Here is a 25,734-nt window from a genome sequence, read left to right on the forward strand (position 1 = left end):
AAATATTTATATAAAATATATACATTTATATAAATTTTGTAATTTATATATTTTCAGTTAAGTAAAAATTTTATAATATTATAATATAAATAAATATATAAATTTTATATAAGTAAAGTCCAGTAAGTTTAAGTAAAAATTTTGTAATATTATAATATAAATAAATATATAAAATTTATACATTTATATAAATTTTGTAAATTATATATTTCCAGTTTTATGTAAAAATTTTATAATATAAATAATATTAATAATATTATAATATAAATAAATATATAAATTTTATGTAAGTAAAGTCCAGTAAGTTTAAGTAAAAATTTTGTAATATTATAATATAAATAAATATATAAAATTTATACATTTATATAAATTTTGTAGTTTATATATTTCCAGTTTTAAGTAAAAATTTTATAATATTATAACATAAATAAATATATAAATATATATGAATTTCATATAAGTAAAGTCCAGTTTTAAGTAAACATTTTGTAATATCATAATATAAATAAATATATAAAATTTATATATTTATATAAATTTTGTAATTTATATATTTCCAGTTTCTCGAGTCACCTGGGATTCGAAATACGAAGAGACAGTAATTGGAATTCAAAGTGAGTTCTTAGAAGAAATTCTAAAAATTAAAAGTAATAACAAAAATATAGATATAGTGCAAATAACAATTGTACATCAACTATAGTCGTAAGCGATCGAACGATCGGACAATTTTTAATATGGAAATTTGTGTCATTTTCCTATCTATCGTTTTTTGGGAATAATCGTTCGAATTTTTGTTCAGAGTGATTTAAAGAGACGATTTTAAACGGCGATTCTAAAACATTTGAGACAACAAACAACGAACAATTTCATAAGAATAATTTGTTACCTTCGTTGGAAAAATAAGCAACGTGGAAAGTACAGTTCAGTTCATTTTCAACTTACTTTTGATTTAAATTGATTTTCGTGAAGATCGATATCAAGCTGGTGTTATTTGAACTCGGGCGCATAATTGAAATATCAGACGGTCCGCGCGACAGACAACCAATATTTACGATGCCCGTTGGACCATTGGAATAAACGCGTGCATTAACGTTCCCCTAAATTTCCCATGGGTGAGGTTTCGCGCTTTCGTTTACACGCGTACGAAATCTCGGCGTTTTCTATTAAACATTTCGACATCGACACTTTCCACGTGAATAATTCCGCGAATCGAATAAACCAACGAATAGCCAAACAAACACTCGGATAATCAAATAAACAAGCAAATAATTAGATAGGAAATCAAATAATTAAAACGATAATTAAATAATAAAGATGAACAAATAATCGAACACTAAAATAGTTACACAGACGATCACATAATCAAATATTTAAGCTGTAATTCCATAAATAATCAAATTAATAATGAAATATACTATACAATAATTGTATGTTATACGATATTTGTATTTAATATGTGTTTGTAAATACAATATTGTACTGTATTGTAACGATGAAAGATATTGTACAATAATTGTAATTATTGTATAACATACAATTATAACATATAATATATTGTACAATATATTATTGTGTAACATACAATTATAATATATAATATATTATTGTATAATATACAATTGTAATACATAATACATCGTACAATACATTATTGCATAACATACAATTATTTATAATATAATTTATTATAATATAATATAATGTAATGTAATGTAATGTAATTTAATGTAATTTAATGTAATGTAATGTAATGTAATGTAATATAATATAATATAATATAACATAATATAATATATTATATTAAATATAATTAAATATTATTTGATTATTTAATTATCTATGGAATATTTTTTTAAATTATTATAATATATTATACAATAATCAAATAATCAAATAAACGACCGAATAATTATTAACTTCTCGCCACCTTGAGGAATCTTCTTCATCAAACAGCATCAAGTACTAACCTAAACTAAAGTTAAAACTGACTGCTGAAAAAGAAAGTTAAACAAAATCGCAAGACATTATTATACAGCGACGTACAATCTTCTAATTTTATGACGATACGATATTGCAATGAATGGAAAGAAAAAAAAAAGTTACTGCGCTAATACGGTCCCTCGTTTTTGAAACGCACACACCCTGAACAAGCCTGCAAGCTTAATTTTCACGTGCAGGTGAGAAGCGAGAGAGTTAGAGAGCCACTTTGAAACATCGTTCGAACAGGGTTAACTGCGCGTGTACCCGGTTAACTGCGATGCCAACCCTATATATAGCGTTCCATAGTGTTCCACGGCCCTTTGTCGGCCGCCATTTCCGCCGTGATATTAACGCGTCGAAAAAGGGGCGGCGATGGGCGAGTGACTTTCCATCCGGACTTAACGCGAGAGACTGCCATCGTATTTACTCCACTCGAATCTTGTCAATCTCCTTTATCCTCGGAAGTTCTACGGTTTACACCTTATCTTCTCTCGGAAGGAGAAACGTTTCGAGGGTGGTTTTCTATAGGGTGGAGGGTCTTGAAACAGTTATCTCTCCGAAGATTGATCTCCAGAGAATGATCTTCCTCTGGTACTATGAACGGTGATTAAATTTATCTTTGAACGTTGGGGGGAGTTTGCTTCCATTTTTTATAATAGTTGCATAATCGTTGTGCTGCAGGTCGTAAGCAGGTATTATATTATCCACGCATTGGGACATTGTGTTATAATATATATTATACTGTGCATATGTTACAATGTATAGTATATTGTGCATATGTTATAATGTATATTACACTGTGCATATGTTATAATGTATATTATACTGTGGTACAATAATGTATGTGATGTATAATATGCATATATCAGGATGTTATATAGTATAATATATATGGATATACATAGGACATATACAATATAATATGAATATAGAACATACACTGTATAGGATATATATATGCACATAAAACAATATGAATATAGGATATACAATGTATAGGATATATACATAATATAAGATGAATATAGGATATAATGTAATATGACATATAATGTAAAACATACATATATTATAATATAACATATAAACATAATGTGTATGATGCATATTAATGCATATCACATGCAAATACATATACTACACGCGACACGTATGATGTACATACATTGTAATATAATATAACACATAATGTAAATACATTATACATACATTATAACATAATATAATATGTAAACATAATGTACATGATATGCACATTAATATACATATTGTGTACAAATTATACACATATGATATACACATTAACTATATTAAATCAGATAGAAATAATTATTTCGATTAAATACATGACATTTTGGAGGAAATATATGTATGTGCATACATTATGAAAATCGTGTTTAAGAAACGACATTTCATATAAAAATTAAAAATAATAATAATAATATGAAATTGTAATATTTAAGACAATATAATTATCATAATGTATTATATTATAATATAATTATGATAATACATTATAATAATATTTTTCATATTTAGAATAATATAATAAAATATGAAATGCTAATATATTATAACATTAATATATAAAATTAATATTATAATACTGTTACACACGAGATAATATAAAATGCGATAATACAAGTTAAAACAAAATACGAAAGCTATTATGATTTATCTACTATAATTACCCAATCGGTAAAGGAACACCGAATCAAACTATCCTTAAAACAGATTATACTTTCAAGAGGATAAAGAGGAAGGGAAAGTTCCGAAAGAAAATTAACTTATAATAATTTCAGAGAAAGTCGTTGGAGATCAATTCTTATCCAGAGATACAGCTCCATCTCTAAATAGTACATCATCCTAATTAACTAAATGCTATTTAAAATAACTGTGATGTATTTTAGTCTATCCGGGAATGAAAATAATTTTTCTCGTTACTCCATCATCTCGATATTCTTATTATTTCGTAAATAATTTGTCAATCTATTATAGGAGCTTCAGAATTTACGTCTTCGAACAGATATTAAAAATAACTCGTTGTATTAAACTGTTACTCTCTGTCACATTGAACTACATTTCTATATATTTATTAAAGTGCATTAGTTACGTTAATATACTTTATACTTACAAATGAAATTTGCTCAAGCCCGAGTGACATGAAAATTCAAAGGCTGCCGCGACGCAATCACGCGACAGGAATATTTAAACCAGGTGTGTCTGACTCTTGCCTGCCACTACCATTTATTCGGAGAACACGGTACAAAGTACCGAGGACCGTCTGACTCGCGCGGTCCATTGCTACTGCAGCCAGCGTCTTATGCTGTTCATCCACGGCCGTGGGGTGTACCTTGGCGGGACGTGAGCGGAATATCGACTGTCAAGACTCATTCTTGACGCCGATGTGACAAACTGTGCCACTTAAGACGAGTTCTTCACTTCGCGACTAGTGTGCGTCTACGCCTTCCAGGTATTTTCGTTGGAAATTTCGCGTAGCTTTTATCTATATTGCTATATTCGCGTTACAAGTTTAAGAATTTGTTCAACATATTTACTTCAATATATAATTCCAAAACTTTATATATATATAAAAATTAATATAAAATATTATATATATTAATATATATAATATATAATATTTAAAATATAATATATATAATATAAATTATATTAATATACATAAAAATTTATAAATATATATTATATATATAAATGTTTATATATAACTTTAAATAATAATATATAATTATAAAATTATAAAATAAATTAATATATATAGATGTTAATATATATACTAATATATAAATATAAAATTATAAAATAAATTAATATATAATATTAATATATAATATAATCATTATATATTAATAATCATATAAATATATATAATTATAATTATAATATTAATATATAATTTATAAATATCAAAAATTAATATATATATATAAATTTGTATATATATGTACTTTATTAAATATATTTATTCCAATATATATAATTCCAAGAATTTATCCAAAATATACATTTATATTTAAACGTATATATTTCATCATACATATATTGTTCAATGTATTTATTTTTCCACCACCCTTTAAGTTCATGATTTTGAAAAAAAAAAGAAGAAAAACCGAATAACTTTCTCTTGCGAACTCATTTCCTGCAGTCGTATATATTCCGCTTAATAAAAAAAAAAAAAAGAAAATTCCTTACACACACGCACACACGGCACATAGTGAAAAATTCTTTCTTCAGCCCTTAATAGGTTAAATTTCGCCCACAGAGGCCCTCGAGAGCTGTTTAACAGTTTTCTGAGCTGAGGAGTGGAGGGTCTGACAACAGGAGGATGAAAATTTAACGAGAATATATACCTGGAAAGTAATGGCTTCTCGCTCGATCTGAGACATGTTCTTGAAGATGGTGTTGATGATGCCGAGAAACCTTTCTCGTTCCAGGAAACTGGGTTGATCCTTCTCAAAGATGTCGTTGAAGTCGTATAGGATGAAATACGTCCCTGAAATCAGAAAGTATTCTCAGTTAGCAAAATATTAAAAGGAAACCCCTCTTACTTGCATGTTGTATCTTTACAGTTGAATATTTAACATGATTTTAGAATGATTTCTTGACATTTTAATATATTTGAAGTTTGTTCAAGTTTATAATATTCATAATATAATGATGCGTGATATATAATATAATATAGAATTATTATATTATAAATCAATATATATTTATACATAGAATATTATACATTTTATATTATTATATTATGTATTAATATATTTATATTATACATCAACATATATTTATATATAAAATATTATACATTTTATATTATTATATTATGTATTAATATATTTATATTATACATCAATATATATTTATATATAAAATATTACATATTTCATATTATTAATAGAATTGTATTATATAATTCTATTTTAGTATCGTTCGTCATAAAATATTCATTATTTTCAATACATAAAACACTCGACAAGAATATTTTGTATATAAATAAATATCAATTTTAATAGTAGAATCACACAGAAGTGACCAACCAAAAATTTTTTTCTAAATTCGCAACGTTGCATGTTCTACAATAATTTGGACAATCCTTTGTTGAAGACACGCAAATTTTAAATCCAAGTTTCAAGTTCCAATTCAAAAAATATTCTGCTCTGTCAGTTTTAAGAATAGAACGAAATTTACATAATTTCATTACGTGCAAAATCAAGAGGGTGTGTAAGGTCGAATCAATCCTTGAATGCATAAGTAGTTACACAAATTCGCAATTCGAGGGTTAAACACTTTATGCCCAACAATATTATATCACGTCACGTAAGAAAATTTCGATTATACCCGAGGGACGGGGCAAGTAGCCAGCAACTTATGGCGCCAATGAATCATCCCTTATCGCTCACGAGAGAGGGGAGAGAAAAAGAGGAGGACTACAGACCGGTTCGCGTCTCAAAGACACTCTACCAATCCCTTTTATGCAAAAACCATGCGCGAGGCTGCCTTTCAAGTCGCGGTACAAAGAATTGCATTGGAAGCGTCGAGCACGTAGCCAAGACGTGAAAGATCCGCTGTCGAAACCGATATCACCGACGGTATTTTGCTTTGGTTAAACGCTCGGTGGTCGAAAATCCGTGTTCCATCGTCTCGGGGACGACGTGCACGGCCGAGAGATGAAATATGGGTGCTCCGTCGATCGACAGATCGCGACGTCTCTCTCGAATACTCGCGTTGCCCGAGGATCCATTGATTCGTACCACTTACGTTTTATATCACAACATTTCACATTGTATTTTATATTAATATTTTTCGCACTCTCTTGTCGTTCACGCGCCTCCCAATTTACACAGTGCAGGGTAATTCGACGAAATTAATTGTTTGTTTGTGAATCGTCTGAAGAACCATCGACCCACGCTACTCGAAGGGAAACTACTACGCGACAGTTTACTCAACGCTAGGGTTGTCACAGTGGTCCGGAAGACTAATTTAGAACTTCCCATAGAAGTCTTATACATTTGTGACAGCCTGTTTTTGGAGACGCGAATGACTTTTAGTAAAATACATTAAATGGAAGAATATACATAAATATATAATTATACAAAATTTATATAAAAAAATACACTATTTTACGAAATACACTATTTTTATAGAAATATCGACAGAAATATGACTTTATATATATAAAAATAGTATATTCGTATTTAATTATATATATATATAAATATATATAAATAAAAGATATATAAATAAAATATATAAAATATAGATTTAAATATATATATATATATATATATATATATATATATATACATAATTCTTATTAATATACGTAATATACGTATTCACATAATATTTATATAATATCATTATTCTATATTATTCTTGTTCTATATAACTAAAATATTTAAAAAAAATTAAGTATTAAATATTATTAGATATTAAATTATTATTAAAAAATATTATTTAATAATTTAATATTTTAATATTTTAATATTAAAACTATAACATTAAATTATTAATGTATTATTATTAATATAATATCAAAGTATTAAATTATTATTAAAAAAAATTAAATATCAAATATTTAGAAAAAATTAAAATTAAATATTAAAAATTCTTGTAATTCCTAATATTCTAGACTAGAAAGGCCATTGTAACTTGGTCTAAACAATCTTCCAAAGAACGTGACATCCACGAGAAGTGAAATTTTCATTTGAAATGAATGCAAGAAATTCACTCAGTCGCCTAGCAAATCAAGTTGCCTCGCTACGAGGTGGAAATCATGGTTCTAATCCTTCCAATTTTCGAATTTTCGAGTTCCTCGAGTTCGACTCGATCGAAGCAAAAGCCTCCCCCGTCGAAAGCCTCGTTTGCAATCAGCAGATCCGCGCAGTGGTGGAAGTCAACGGATCCCGCCGCGACTTCGGTGGCAAATCGGGAGCGACCGATAACCGACGAAGCTTATCTGGCGGAGAGGGTCGCTTGCGGTGCTCGACGAAGAATTGATAACGCGGATCCGACATCTCGCGGGCGTGCTCTCGGATTTACAGCGAGTCGAGAACCGCCCCGATGTAAAAGAACTCAATTACCGTCGACTCCTCGAAGACGTTTGAGGCACAGTTGGGAGAGTCTCGGGGCTTGCGACAGAAATAAAGAGAGGGAGAGAGAGAGAGAGAGACAGAGAGAGAAGAGGAAAGGGAACGGGGAATTGGAGAAGACAGAGGCTAAGGGCGAGCTTGAGAGATACCGGCACGAATGGAAGGCGAACAAGGACTGGCAAAAGCGATGGAGATACTAAACAAATGGAGCAAATGGAGAATACTAACAGAATTATAAATTATGATGGTGTTAATACATAATTGTGAATTAAGTGATTATTCTCTCGATGAAAGATCGCAATATTGTTGATAATACAGAAGAATGATAAAACTGTGAAATGTATGTTTATATGTGGCGTAGTTATATTTAATGTACGAGTAAAATTTATCGATATGTTATTAGAATGATATACGATAATAATTGGCAATAAATATAAATCAATTAGAGTTTATAATTAGAATGTAATATTCATAAATATTCGTAGAAATGTAATATGATATTTCTGACAAATATTTGTTAGAAATGCATATATGTTTGTTATGATAATATATGTATGTATATAATTATTGTAATAATATATAATAAAACAATAAACACAGCTAAACAATATTATATATATATATATATTATATATAATAAAACAATAAATACAGACTAACTTTATAATTATAATATAATATTTGTGGTTTATAATATAATTGTAATGTGTGGTTGTAATTATAATATAAATGTTTATATATTATGTAATTATAATATAAATGTTTATTATATTATAATAATATATATTTATTGTAATATCATTAATATATCATAATATATTATATATAAACATTATATATATTATATAGTATATATTATTAATATATTATATACAAATTATTGTATATTAATTACAAATTAATATATTATATACAAATTATAGTATATTGATATATTATTATATATAATTAATTATATTATTAATATTATTAATATATATTATATATATGTATGTTATAAACTACGGTTTAGTTTAGTTACATTTACTACACTTACTACATTTTCTACCACACAACTTCTTCGTATTATTAATCATAATTGCATTAATTACTTGCTCATCTCGAAGAAGACCGAACATACATATATTTCACTCACACTGCCTGCCAATAATCATGTTATTGTTGAGAAAGAGGAAATATAGATACAAAAGTGTCTCTGCAAACGAGCTTGGAGAGAAAGAGAAATGAAAGAGATAGAAACTCGGGAGGGCGGGAGATTGGAGAAAAGAGAAAAAGAAAAAAAGGAGAGATCTCGCCGTTGGGCGAGGAGTCAGGAGTCACGTCTCGACTCCCTCGCCTTTATCGATTCGACGTTAGCAACTTGTTGGCTATCTCCGAACCCGACAATTTTTACGAGGGGACCCGGTTCCACCTACGTCCCTCCAGGAGGAAGTCGACCCTCTATTTTTCCACGTGCCACGCTTCGTGAGACCGGGTTAAGGAGGGTCTCGAGGCGTTCGAACACGCAACTTGTCCAGGTATTTTCGACAGATTGCTCGAAGTTGAACAAAAAAGAAAATGATGGTTGGTATATAGTATAATGTCAATTTAGGATTCAAAGTTGCATTTCTGTCATTATTCATTTCAATGAATAACGATTTTATTATACTACTGTATATATTATTTTGTATCATACTATACTATATTATATTATATTATATTATATTATATTATATTATATTATATTACAGTATATTATATTATATTATACTATACTATACTTATATATTTATATTACATATTGTTTTTAATATTTAATATTTGTATATTGTTTTATGCTATATAACTTTTGTATTATATTTATATTATATATATAATACAAATATAATATTATTATTTTTACATTATACACGTAACATTATATATTATATATATTGTTTTATATTATATTACTTTTATATTATATATATTCATATTGCATTATATTTATTACACATTATACTACATTATACTCTTATACAGTTGTAGAATATTAATATAAAATATAGTTGTACATAATATAACTATATTTGTAGTTTGTTATTAAATTAGAATATATTTTATTATCTTATTACATATTGTATTATATTATATTATATTGTATTATATTATATTATATTATATTGTATTATATTGTATTATATTATATTATATCAATTATTATATTACACTATTATATTATTACATCTCAATTATTATATTACACTGTTATATTATTATTCTCAATTATTATATTACACTGTTATATTATTATATCTCAATTATTATATCATACTATTACATTATTGTATACTCTCAATTATTAAGTCATATCATACCAATTATTTCAACTCTCGCAATTAACCAGAAGAAGTATATTTTTATTCTTCGTTTGGTATCAAACTTTCCAGTAATTTCAAGCATTCGAAGAGCTAACGATCCCGCAATCGATAATCTGCAATTATCGGATCGGCGACGCAGTTTCACTGTATATTTACGCGCGTACGTGCGCATCTTGTTGGGAGATTTTCGGAATTTGTGGCGGGCGGAGGATGGCGCGACTGGAAGTTAGTCGATAACCGCAAATGCGAGTTTCCTCGGTACTTTCGGAGCCCCGGTTTCTGTTTCGCGGTCTCGCGTGCCCGTTTCTTTTTCCTAAGCTCTCCTTTATCTCTCCGCCGATCGACCAGAGCCTTTAAACTCTCTGCCATCTTCCAGGCGAAATCGATACCAGCCCGCCGGAAAACCAACCCCCTCCAACACTCGCCAAGTCGAACTTGACTGGCGTTAACGCTGTTAAAGAGTCGAGTGCACGATGATCCTGACGCGACTTTCAGAACGGATTTGCATTTTTCTTTTTTTTTTTCTCTTTTTTCCTTGAAGTAGCTGCTGGAATAAATTCCGATATAGTTGTCGACTGTCGATATGTCAATTGTGATTAATCGGTATAATCGGTGGCTCTTTAAAAATTCGTCTTGAAAGTTCAACGACTTTGAAGTTAGAAATTTTGGAGTTTCCTGGCGTGTCAAAGAAAATTATTTTTATATTGAATTTCAGCGATCGAAATATGTAACGTGATTATTACAATCTTACGAAGTTTTTTAATTATTCAACTGTGTCAATTGACTTGAGAATAAATGTTTTAACATGATGGGGAATTTTTATTTTATTTTCAGTTATTTAATGTAGTGAAAGACTTTTATCACATTCAGTTCAATGAATTATACATCTCTTAATATTTCTTAATATTTCTTAATATTATACAACACAAACATTAAATTATATTTAACATACATTTTAAATATATAATTATTATACTGTATTATACTAATCATCATAATATTATATTATAAAATATAATACAATATAATATAATATTATATTAAATTTGTGAAAATACTGCTGTTGTCAATTATTTTAATACAAGATTTTTATAATTACGTCCGAATTACTTGACTTGTACCAATTTTTATTTCACAGTATCATATTATTTAGCTGTGTCAATTAATTTAATTACAAATTTCTTGACACAGTAGAATTCATTTTGATTAAGATCATTGATTATTCAATACGACAGAATTTCGTTATTGAACAATTTCGTCTAACTGTTTGATTGTATCAATTAAATTTAATCAATCATACCAATTGTATCAATGTCTATTTAATTATATCAATTAAATAATCGCACGTTGCATAAAATAACAATAAAATATTTTACTTTCCGTTACTATTGCTAATTAAGAAGTTTATCATTATTAAATCCTCACAAAAGTGGCTATGCAACTTTCAGGTTGCACAATGTTGATAAATAACGCACAATTTACGATTGACGTTGGAGAAAAATTGATGTTGGAAGATCTGACGCTTCGATCGCTCATCGAACAACAGATTTCACAACGAAAAAGGTGAATAAATACCCGACGAAAAAGCTCGAGGGAGAGAGAGAGAGAAAGAAGAAAAAAATACCACCGTCTCTTCGACGCGATTCCATTTTGTCCGACATCCCGCGGGGGGGCCATAAATTTTCCATGCACCCCCGCGACTCAGGTAAAAATGCATAGACGAGGGAGTAAATCTCGTCGTCGTTAATACGAGCCCAGTTAGAATCCACCGGCGAAGATGCGACTGGCTGCTGCCCCGGGTAAGAAAGCTCGAAATAAACCATTCGCGTGACGCGCGTCGCATGCATATTGCATCTCAGAGGGCTCGAGACCTGTTCCGTTCTTGATTCGCCCCTCCTTGCACGACACGATCTGACACGGCACTCACTCTGGCTTTCTCAATTTATTTTTCAACGAGTGCTCGCACGCTGGTGACTCGCGCGAGGCAGCTTAAAAATGGCGCGAATATTTAAACAGAGAGAGAGAGAGAGAGAGAGAGAGAGAGAGAGAGAGTGGACGTATGTGCCATTTTTGCAAATCAGGGTGAATTTCTGTTGCAGTGAAGTCTAACCAGGTACAACTGGAAGACACATTACAAGGAGGAAAGATACGACTTTTCTACATTGGAGAAGGTTAATTTGAAATTTTGTTCAATCGATGTTTATTCGAAGTAGTGCACGTTGATATCATTATATTTATTATATTATTATTACTATATTTGATATCATTATATTTATTATATTATTATTATATTTGATATCATTATATTTATTATATTATTATTACTATATTTGATATCATTATAATTTATTATATTATATTTCATCATATTTTATTATTTTATATATATTATATTTGATATCAGTATAATTTATTATATTATATTTATTATATTTGATATCATCATAATTTATTATATTATATTTATTATATTTGAATTCATCATAATTTATTATATTATATTTATTATATTTGATATCAATATATTGTGTATTCCTCTCTGCTTTTTCTTTCGTTTAAATTCTGAGATGGATGTGTATTCTTGAAACTTATAAATAAAATATTTCAACAACTACGAAGATAAATATTTCATTAAGTTTTAATGAATAAAATATATATCAAATTATTTGTAGCGGAGTAGAGTAATCATTTGTTCGAAATTCTGTGAACAATTATAGATAAAATTTCCAATTCGTTTACCATCCGAATGATGATTTGCTTTTTCGAACGATTTAAAATATACAATATAAAAAAATAATAATATGAAATTTCGCAGGAGAGAATTATACACGCACATGTATATTGTGATATGTATACTTTTCTTTGAAATTTTTGACTGCATATAATATACCATTGTATTATATAATTAACTAATTATTATATATATATAATTATTATAATAACTAAATAATATAATATATTATATTATTATAGATATAAATAATTATTATATTATATTTAACACGTCACACATGCATACAATAATCAAATACAATAATACTAACATATGTTATCAATCCATTTCATATGCACCAAAACATTTTATAATTATATTTGATAATTGTAACATTATATACTCTAACAAAATTATACAAGTTATTCAATTATATAATATAATATATTACATCATACCAATTTAATTCAGTTTGATTGTTCAATTATGTAATAAAATATAATACACAATTTAATTATTAATCAATTATTAATATAAAATATATAATAATTAATATACAATTTAATATAATAAAATAAAATATAATACACAATTTAATTATTAATCAATTATTAATATATAACATATAATAATTATTAAACAATTTAATTAAGTATGTGACATATACGTATACATATATAATTATATTGTCTACAGCGGTAGCTCTAATTTATTCCTTTCACGGGGTTCGTAAATCGAGTTCTATTGTGTTTCTTTCGAGGCTCGTTTGCCGGGGAAATTTCTTGCGGTGAATTCTCTCTCTCTCTCTCTCTCTTTATTTCGATTCCATCTGCAGATGTCATCCCTCGTCAGAGACTGGCGAGCCTAATTGTTCTTCTCCCTCGAGGGATTATTATTCGATTCTCCGCGGAGCGGAGAGTTATTATTTTCACCAGAATATTTCCACGGTGTGTTCTGAATTAAATTTTTCCACGGAAAGTTGTCAATGGGGATCATGACCCTCCAAAAAATTGGTAGATAATTGTTAACTCTTTGGGACAATTTGTCTTTTCTGAATTTATTATATCATATCTCGGAAATTCATAAACTATTATACTAAATATTCCATGTTACGACTGTATTTACCATTTATTGCTTTTACTATTCTTATTATATTGATTTATTACTTTTACTTTTACTATTTATTACTTTTTCTTCATTTACTATAAAATCTACACTATACACTATATTTGTATAAAAGCATAGTATAATGATATATTACTTTACTATACTATAACGTTGTGTATAGTATGATATAATAATATATTATATATGCTAATATATAGTTAATATATTCTAGTATAATATACGTAATATGCAATATAAATATAGTCAATGATACTATACTTAATAACACAACATATATATTATGCAAGTATACTATATACATTATTGTATTATACAAGAATATATATACTGTACTATATTACTATATTATACTAGAATATATACATAATTAATATATTCTACGGTAATATATATAATATACAATATAAATATAGTTCATGACACTATACTATATACCAAAGTATTTAATGCACCGTATACATCATGCAAATATGTTATACTATAGTTTGGATTCCATTCAAAATTTTGATCGACGCAGGAATTAAAGAGAAATTTTAAAATGTGGCTCCCTATATGCATGCAGCGGTATTCAAAGCTATGAGCCCACCTTGTATATCTCCAGAGAGAAGGAGATTTCGCATACATTTTTCGCGAGGTTATAACCGGGCTCTCGCTTTTCAATCTGAACGTTACACAATCTTCGCCGTCTCCGTTTTCATCGGCGCGGAAAACAAGGCGATATTGGAGGCGTGCACGTTGCTGAGACGCAGTGGCGCGACTCAAGATTGAATTTGCGTCCGACGATCCAAACACGCGTTTCACTACCCACGTAGCTTATTATAGTTCTTCGGAACGTACTTTCGATACTTGGACACGGTGAAGGGAACAAGTGAACCATTAACCATAACTTTTGTGAATATCCTACAAATCCGTTCTTGTTCTTTGTGGTTGGTAATAATAATATTAAATATTATACAGTATAATATGATAGTGCAATATAACATAATATAATATAACACAATATTATAAATAATATATAATATTATAAATAATATATAATAATATATTATATTATCACAACGCTAATAATAAATAACATTAAATATTATACAGTGTAATAGTACAGTATAATATGATAGTATAATATAACATAATATGTAATGAATATATTATAATATAATATAATATAACACAACATATTATATTATATTATCACATCACTAATAATAAATAATATCAAATATTATAAAGTGTAATAATACAATATAATATGATAGTGTAATATAACATAATATTTAATGAATATATTATAGTATAATATAATATGACACAACATATTATATTATAAATAATATATAATAATAATAATATATATAATATGATAGTGTAATATAACATAATATTTAATGAATATATTATAATATAATATAATATAATATAACACAACATATTATATTATAAATAATATATTATAATAATATTATAAATAATATATAATAATATATTATATTATATACTGCATTATTATATGTTGCATATGATTATATTATATTGCATATTGATTATAATACCCTAATAATTACACGATTTGTATGAAATTGTAAAATACACAATAATGTAATTTAACATAAAATAGTATGTATAATGTAATAATATAACACAATACAAAATGCACCAATCTAATTGTATAATATATATTAGATTGCTGCATATGATTGTTACACATTATATATGAATCTAACTGATAATATCTATATAATGTATACTATCATATGTATAACAATACAGTGATATGAAATATAATAAACATTTTATAATAATATTAAAACATAATATATATATATAAGATATAATGTCATCTTGATATTATATCACACGTATTAACAGGTGCTATGAAGAGTTTCGTGAGAGATATTGAACTAACAATAAGACGTTGAGATCAGACTGTGCTTGGTTGAGTCTTAGAATTAGATCAACAACGTTCGGATAGCCATCAAGCGGTCGAATTAACATCGTTGATTTGCGTCAGTATGTCTGAATTATTGCTGAATTATGGCATCGGATCGGAACTCGGGTTGTTTGTTGTGGATGCTTAAATTGTTGAAATTTCAAACTTGGATTAAGAGAGTACGTGTGTTAGACTGTTGGGTTAAGGCATTAAACTGCCACTGTCAGATTGAATTATTGCGTTACGATTGGATTATGGTGTGAAGCTCGAATCAGGGCGTTGTTTATGAGTCAGATTGAGTGATAGAAAATTAGGTCTGTGAAATGAAGATAGATGAAAATATTAGGCTGTTAAACTGAGCCTCTGAAGGATTAGGTTTGTTAGATCTGGGTGTTCATTGTTGTTTCAGGGTGTTCATTGTTGTTTCATGGTGTTTAGCCTGTTGGTTTAGGATAGCACGTTGAATCTTACAGTTAGGTAAGATCAATGAATCCAAAAGTCATTTAATATTAATTGATACGACAGTAAGTATTTCTGTCATATTTTGAGCCAGGTACATAACAATAAAATTTCAGAAACTCAGTGAATTTAACAATGAGTGTAACTTATAATTTGTAAAAAAAGAAAAAATTGAGAATTTGTAGCAAATTATTGTCATTATTATTGTGTCTACTATATTGTTAATATATCATAGTAATATATATTGATGTAATGTGTGTCAAGCATTTGTAAAATTAATAATAATTATAAATCGCTTATAATTGTATTATAAACATTTTTCATAAATTTAATATTAAAAATTAATTTATTAATTAATATTAAAAAATATTACTATATTATGAAAGACATTCAATGAATATTTCTTTATAGATGATTATATATATATATATATATATATATATATATATATATATATATATATATATATTAACTGAATAAGAACAAATCCATTGTTTTAACATGTAGACTATTATTACCACTGTTATTATAAAATGAAAAATTTAACTAAGAAAAGGAACCAATGAAATGAAAAATTTAATTTTGAAGAACATGCGATGAATATTCTCGTATTATATATTATATTAGCACGTATTACTATACTTATACGTATATTACTATACTACGGGCATTATATATTATATTAGCAAGTATATTACTATACTTATACTAACATATAATATAATATATACTTATATTAATATATAATATAATGTTATATCATAATAATAATATTGTAACAATGTCATAATATTAACATATTAACATAACATATATAATATATTACTTAATACACATTATATAATAAAATACTACCATATATTGTATATATAACGGTATATATAATATATACTATTATATATTATATATTGTATCAATACATATTATGTTATACATTGTAAAATACTGAAATTTCGAGCTGTTATATATTGTACATAAAATTATATTTCGAGACTGTTATATATTACAAAATACTTAAATAAAGCAACGTCGTTCCAAGATATATAATCAAGCTAATATCGCGATAAAAAGAAAGTTTAGGTTATTCAGAAGTTAGGTTCCAGGGCCACGTTCACGATCGGAAGGGGTCGAACCCGCGGAAACCAGCGCCAGGAGGAATTAATTCGAGCCCCGATTAATCGTTCCCATCGAATTATCGCCATCAAGCTTGTCAGGAAATTCGATGCTACCAATTACCCCGCTTCCACCCGGTATAGTAAACGTTCGCGCGCCGAACGAGCGACCAACACGACGATTAGATCGACGCGTGACTGCATCCCGCAGTCTCGGATTAGATTCAAGCAATTCACCACCTTGTACCATGCACGCGCGTTACTTCGTCCCGTTCGTCGGTGAAAGAACACGATCGAAACGTCGTTTCATCGGTTCGTCGACTGAATGGCTGTTTCGGAACTTGGCCGATTTGGAAACTCACGGAGGCCTGGCGGTGGTTGACAGCGTCGGGTGAGGAGTTTCTGGCGGAGTTGGAAGTAAACAGCGGCGAGGAATCGGTCGAGATTATGGTTTTCGTACGATTCGAGGGGCCACGATTGGGAATTAACATCGTCGGAACTTTGTTTTTGAATTAAACACGTTGGAGACTGCCACAGTTTTCATGTTAAAATTTTATCGATTAAATTAAATGTTATTATAATTGTTACTATAATTTATGTTACTATTTTATTGTACAGTATCTATAATTGCTACTATAATTACTATTATTTTGTGTATTATTATTTTTATCATATAATTGTATATATAAATAATTATTTGTATTGAATATACTATAATTTATGTTGCTATTATTGTACAGTATCTATAATTTCTATTATAATTACTATTATCTTGTGTATTATTATTTTTATCATATAATTGTATATATTCATAATTATTTGTATTAAATATACTATAATTTATGTTGCTATTATTGTACAGTATCTATACTTGCTACTATAATTACTATTATCATATATTTATATAAATTAATAATTATTTGTATTATGTATACTATAATTATGTTACTATTACTGTACAATTGTATTTTTATCATGTATTTGTATATATTAATAATTATTTGTATTATGTATACTATAATTTATGTTGCTATTATTGTACAATTTTTTTTTATCATATATTTGTAGATATTAATAATTATTTGTATGTATGCTATAATTTATGTTACTATTATTGTACAGTATCTATAATTGTTACTATAATTACTATTATTTTGTGTATTACTATTTTTATCATATATTTGTATATATTATCATAAATATTATTAATTATTTGTATTAAATATACTATAATTTATGTTACTATTATTGTATAGTATCTATACTTGCTACTATAATTACTGTTATCATATATTTATATATATTAATAATTATTTGTATTATGTTATGTATAATTTATGTTACTATTATTGTACAGTATCTAATTGCTACTATAATTATTATTATTTTGTGTATTGTTACTTTTATCATATATTTGTATATATTAGCGTAAATATTATTAATTATTTGTATTAAATATACTATAATTTATGTTACCATTATTCTATAGTATCTATACTTGCTGCTATAATTACAATTATTTTGTGTATTATTATTTTTATCATATATTTGTATACTTTTACCATATATTTGTATACTTTTATCATATATATTTGTACATTTTAGCGTAAATATTATTAATTATTTGTATTAAATTAAGTCGACGTATATCATACACGTATAATGTATACACGATCATATACACGATATAATGTGATATTTAAATTTAAATGATCGATTTAATTCAATATAAATAATTGACACGACGTCTATAACGTGATTACGTGTATAAACGTACGTTTATAGCACAAAAATATTTATACATGTACTACGAATATTAAATTACTATTATCATTATTTTATACTACGTACTAGATAGACATTACATATCATTCAAAATTCTGCAGTAACAGAGATCTGTCTAAATGCACAATTTCGAGCGGAATCTGTTTTTGAAGAAAGCGAGAACAACTTGATAATAACTTGTTCGAACGAGAAATTTCAATCGACTAGAAGAACGTTCGACTCTCTAAAGACTCGGCCTCGATTCGCCAGATTTACGATCGACTCGCCGCTGTTTTATCTATCGTTCGGGCAAAATCGTTCGTACGATCGGGATCCCTTTTATCGAAATACGCACGGGAACAAAGTAGGACGAGCAGGAAGATCGGTGGCTCGCCGAGTTACGCCGTGAAGGTGGTCTTTTGAATATTACGCCGCGTCGAGGCGAAGTTGGAGGGCTGGGAGACCATAATCACACCCCGGGAAAGTTTAATGACCCGGCGGAATGTCAAGCTCGTCGTTACCGACACCGTGCCACGGCTACCAATTTGAATCGACTCTGTTTGCAACCTGAACACGCTGTGATCTCGCACGCCGGCTCCGAAGATTTCGAAATTAACTGCAAACTTGCATTGGACTCTGCCGGAGACTTTCATTAATTACAGAACTCAGAGAAACGTATTGAGGTAATTTTTTGCTCCATGTAATTCGCTGCATTGAATATTAAATTATTTACTATTATAAAATTATAAACTGTGATATAATTGATTACTTCATATTTGCGTTTGACAGTATTTCTTTAAATTAACATACGTGTGTCTTTGAAAAAGAATTGCGTTTCAATGTATTCGAAAAAGTATAATAAATATTATATAATTAATAAGTAAATGTGATAAATTGAATTATCAGATAAATTGATTCAAAAAAAATCATTGTAAAAAAGGAACTTCAATCTTCAAGATCGTGATCAATCATCAAAGAAAAAAAGAAAAGTTTCTCTAACATTCTCAGAGCCACCAGTTTGAATTTCTGTGAATTTTGAATACTTGCTATACACATACAGTATGATGTAAGAATTAACGAAGAAAATTTACCAATTTAAAATTTAATTTAAAACCAAAAAAAGAAAAAAAAAAATGAAAAAAATTAACGCGAAAATATCAAAATAGATAGGCTCTTGCCGCGCACGTCGAGAGTTTCTTGTCCCAAAATTGCCATATGGCCTCAGTCTTAAGTACAACACAGGCAAAACAAGTAATAAATTTATTACTTCTCAATAATTTCTATCCAGTGATGTCGTACCGACGAGTTCAAAAGGGAAAGAAAGCGATGAATTATTGTATATACGGTTCGGTCACTCGTTACGGTCCGCAATTCATTGTTGCCAGCACAAGATTGTTTTTTTTTTTCTTTTTTTTCAAATAAGGTCACTTCCATAAAACTATTCTCGAAACACGTTCTTAGAAAAATCATTTTCCACGAGGCCACGACAGTCGAAAGCTGTTGGTCGTGCGTGAAAATACTGCCGGCGTTCGATTCAGCGGATTTTCGCGCCGGTGTTAACGGCGAATTAATTGAAATTCTCCGCCGGCATTCATCGCGAAAAACCACGCGGATCGGAAAAGTTGCCAACGGGGATGCGTGTTTCGCGTTTTCGACCTGGTTAAACGGCCGGCGTCAACGCGTGGCTGCATTCAAATATGCGAAATTCTTGCCACCGATGCGACGAGCGAACCACCACCACCACCCTCGTTCGCTCTTTGTTCGAAATTCCTCTAATTTCGCGCGAGCCGTCAGCGCGAACGAGAACGATGGCGTCGCGCCGCGTCGCTGGAACGTCAAATTTTCTGTCTGTTGAACCGGTTGTAACGCGAAATTTCCAGCTTGGTTGCAGGTTAAAACGCTGCCCCGGAATATCTCTCGGATGATACCCGAGCGCCATCTATGTCGATGGCACGTTCTCTCTCTCTCCTGCGTGAATATGCCCCGGTGTCTGGTTGCCGGGGGAATTTGGTCGAGAGAAATGTCTTGTTTTTTTTGCGCGCGCGTGTGCGTGTTTTGCTTTTTTTTTTTTTTTTTTTTCTCTTTTTTTCATCGAAAATTGAAATTGTGCCAACGTGGAAATAAACGTGCAGGAGAAAATGGAATCTCGATTCGAAAATGAATTTTTTCACCGGGACATACATGTATGTACATATTTTCGCTGCTTTTCACGGTTCACGAGTGTCCATTTCTTTCTTTTTTTTTTTTTTTTTAAATTCTCCGCGCATTATGAGACGTATGCGTTTAAAGCGGTCGCGGGAGAGACACAGAGAGAAACGGTGGAAAAATGCGAATGAAATTTTTCAAAGTGCAGAGAAATGAAATAGTCTATGTAGGTATTTCGTCGGTTGTAACTTCATAACTTTTGCAGAAAATGAAATATGGAAATATCGAGATACATATATGGTATGGTTGTATTGTATCATTGTTATACAATACACGTATATTACTGTCATGCATACTATATGGTATTCCATATTTATACTATCATAAAATTATTATATTATTGTAAGTTATGTTATACAAATATATAATATAATATAATAAAATATATAAGATATAATGTGATATATTCTTGCATGTTATATGTATTATGTACTTGCACTTGTATAGTATTGTGTATTATATAATGTATTATATTACACATTATATTGTATATTATATTGTACATTTATATTTATATGTTAAAAAATTATTGTATTATACGACTTCTAATATTATACCATTATAATATACAATATATATCATTATTATATTGTGTATTATATTATATTCGTTATACAATACACACAATATATATTATTTCATATTATATTGCATATTTATATTGTCATTATAAAGTTATTAGTACATGTTACACTATATTACACGTTATACTGTTTTGTATTGTATCATTGTTATACAGTACACGTATATTATTGTCATGTATACTATATAGTATTCCATGTTTGTACTGTCATAAAATTATTATACTCTTGTATATTATGTTATACAAATATATAACACAATAAATATAATATAATGAAATGATATATATTTTTGTATGTTATATGTATTATACGTACTTGCACTTGTATAGTGTTGTGTATTATACATAGTATTGTATTACACAATCTATCACATTATATATCATATTGTACAATTATAATGTTAAAAAATTATTGTATTGTTGTACAACTTCCAATATTATATCGTTATAATATACAATATATACTATTATTATATCACGTATTATATTATATTATATTGTCGTTATACAATATACACAATACATATTACTTCATATTATATTGCATATTTATATTGTCATTATCACGTCGCACTATATTATACTATATTACATTATACCGTCACGATTGCATTGATAAAATCACTAGAAAGAAACGAAACCAAATGCAAAGCTACTCCTATACTTATAAAATAGCTATATACATCCATCTGAGGGAAGAAAAACCTGAAGATACTATCTTTCGAACGATATATCAGGTTGACAAGGAGACACTGACTCGATTTCCTAGCCCGTTTTCCCCGAGAAAGTAAATCGAGATTGAAGCTTGAAGGGGAGAGGGGGAGGGAGTGACTCCCGGTGATCCAAGAGCCGACCAGGAATTTCACTTTTCCATGCCCAGAGTGTTCTTTGTTACGACAGCCACCACCACTTTCGTCATTTATCCGGCGGTAATTTATCCAGGCTTCTCCTCTGCGGCTCGGCTCGCGGCGCGAAAACAGGCATCATTCTTCGTCGCCGGAAATGAAATCGCGCGGCTCCTGTCACGTAGACACCACCGTCCCCCCATTGCACGGCGTGCGAAACCATGCAATTTCTACGAGGTTGTTTTAACGATCAACTTTATGGTTAACGCGACGCAATTTCGTCTCTAATCGAAATTACAGCGGGGATGAAAATTACTTTACTTACACGTAGATCGCATGAAAACGCGCGGTGACTATATCTTTTATTATTCTGAATAAATATTATAATTGATAATCGGCCTATATTGTTAATAAATTAGCTCGACGTTCATGCAGTTTTGTATTTGCGTGATGATAATTGAAGAAGTGGAACCGAGTTGAGATACTATTATATATTATTTTTGCAATATTTACACATAGTATATTTTTTATATATTATATAGTATTATACAGTATATTTTTTATATATTTATATATTATATAAACATTTATATATTTATATATTATATATATTTTATATACTATACAATATTATATAGTATATTTTTTATATATTTATATATTATACAGTATTATATAGTATATTTTTTATATATTTATATATTATACAGTATTATATAGTATATTTTTTATATATTTATATATTATATAGTATCATATAGTATATTTTTTATATTTTTATACATTTATCACATATAAATATAAATTTAATACATAAGACTTGTATTATAAGTATAATAAATAAATTTTGGAAACAGATTTATAATAATAAATTTAAAAAAAATAATAGATTTATATTATGAGCATAATAATAAATAAAGTACTGTGTACCAGATATGTTGTACTATTTTATATACCAAAGTATTAGATGTACTATTTTATATACCAAAGTATTAGATGTACTATTTTATATACCAAAGTATTAGATGTACTATTTTATATACCAAAGTATTAGATGTGCTATTCTATATACCAAAGTATTAAATGTTCTCTCAGATACACAAAGTGCATAAAAATCATACCGATTATCTTCTATTATCATCTAACAAGATTTCTTCAGCTTTAATATTCGCTGGCAAAATCTCAAAATATTCAAACTATAGTACACAAAAAAAAGGAAGAAAAGTCTGCAGGTAAATCCAATAATCGATAATACTTTCAGTGTTAATCCCAGGCGTCTGTCCGAGACAGGGAAAGCGTATCAAAGGCTGAGCGTAAGACCGAGGCGCCTGACAGACAGGGAACACCGTCGATTGCAATATCGACACGGTGATGAAATCAGCCGAAACACGGTAGAAACGTTTATCGATCCCGCCTTATAATAATTCGGCGCACCTGCGAGCGTTCGATGAAGCTGGCACCAAGTCCAATCGCGCCACCCTCGACCACCCTCCCGCCATCAAGAGGATCGGCGCGCCAACTGACGTGCCACCAATTCAAGGTAGCACGATTTCGTCAGGTCCGCTCGACTTCGATGTTTGTTGCTCGCAATTCCGGTGAATATACCAACGGACGAACGAAGAAAATTATTACTGTCGCGCGATCCAGCTTTGACGATAATTCAAATCGTGGATCGTAGATCCGAGGAATCTGTCTGTCTGTCGGAAGACGTGATTTGAAAGTCAAACGCAACTCGCTTGTCGCGACGAAATGCAAAAGTGTTTCAGTTGGGCTTTTGGTTCTTTTTTTTAGAATTTTAGTAATCTTTTAGTCTTTTAGGGTTATAGTATAGTAAGTAGATTATACTAGAGTATAGTATAGTATATACTAAACTATACTGTATATTAGAGTATAGTGTTATTGTAGATTAGAGTATAGTATAGTATATAAACTATACTGTATATTAGAGTATAGTATAGTATTATAGTAGATTAAAGTATAGTATAGTATAGTATAGTATTCTATTAGATTAGAGTTGAGTATAGTATAGTATAGTATTCTATTAGATTAGAGTTGAGTATAGTATAGTATTAGATTAGATTAAAGTTTAGTATAGTATAGCATTATATCAGATTAGAGTTTAGTATAATATAGTTTAGTATTAGATTAGAGTATAGTATAGTATTATAATAGAGTATAGTACAGTATAGTATTATATTAGATTATAGTATAGTATTATATTAGATTAGATTATAGTATATTATAATAGAGTATAGTATAGTATTATATTAGATTAGAGTATATTAGATTATAATAGAGTATAGTATAGTATAGTATATACTCACCCATACTCTATATTAGAATACAGTGTAATACAGTATTATACTAGATTATAGAGTATAAACTATACTCTATATTAGAATATAATATAGTATAGTATTATATTACATTAGAGTATAGTACATTATAGTATTATATTAGATTAAAGTTTAGTATAGCATAGTATTATATTAGATTAGAGTATATTATAATAGAGTAGAGTATAGTATAGTATATACTCACCTACACTCTATATTAGAATACAGTG

The 25,734-nt window shown here is 28.6% G+C and overlaps 1 protein-coding gene across 1 annotated transcript in view; it reads right to left on the minus strand.

The window, feature by feature from the left end:
* The window catches only part of LOC122532379 (acetylcholinesterase-like), a 144,570-nt gene extending 119,074 nt beyond the window's left edge, over positions 1-25,496 (minus strand). Inside the window, exons 1-2 of the mRNA XM_043661122.1 lie at positions 25,493-25,496; positions 5,352-5,494 (exon numbers count right to left, since the gene is read on the minus strand). Coding sequence (XP_043517057.1) covers positions 5,352-5,494; positions 25,493-25,496 — 147 coding nt within the window. The remainder of the gene's footprint in view (positions 1-5,351; positions 5,495-25,492) is intronic.
* Between the last annotated feature and the right edge of the window lie 238 nt (positions 25,497-25,734).

Source organism: Frieseomelitta varia, unplaced genomic scaffold, assembly GCF_011392965.1.
Source record: "Frieseomelitta varia isolate USP_RPSP 00005682 unplaced genomic scaffold, Fvar_1.2 scaffold_454, whole genome shotgun sequence".
NCBI classification, from domain to species: domain Eukaryota; kingdom Metazoa; phylum Arthropoda; class Insecta; order Hymenoptera; family Apidae; genus Frieseomelitta; species Frieseomelitta varia.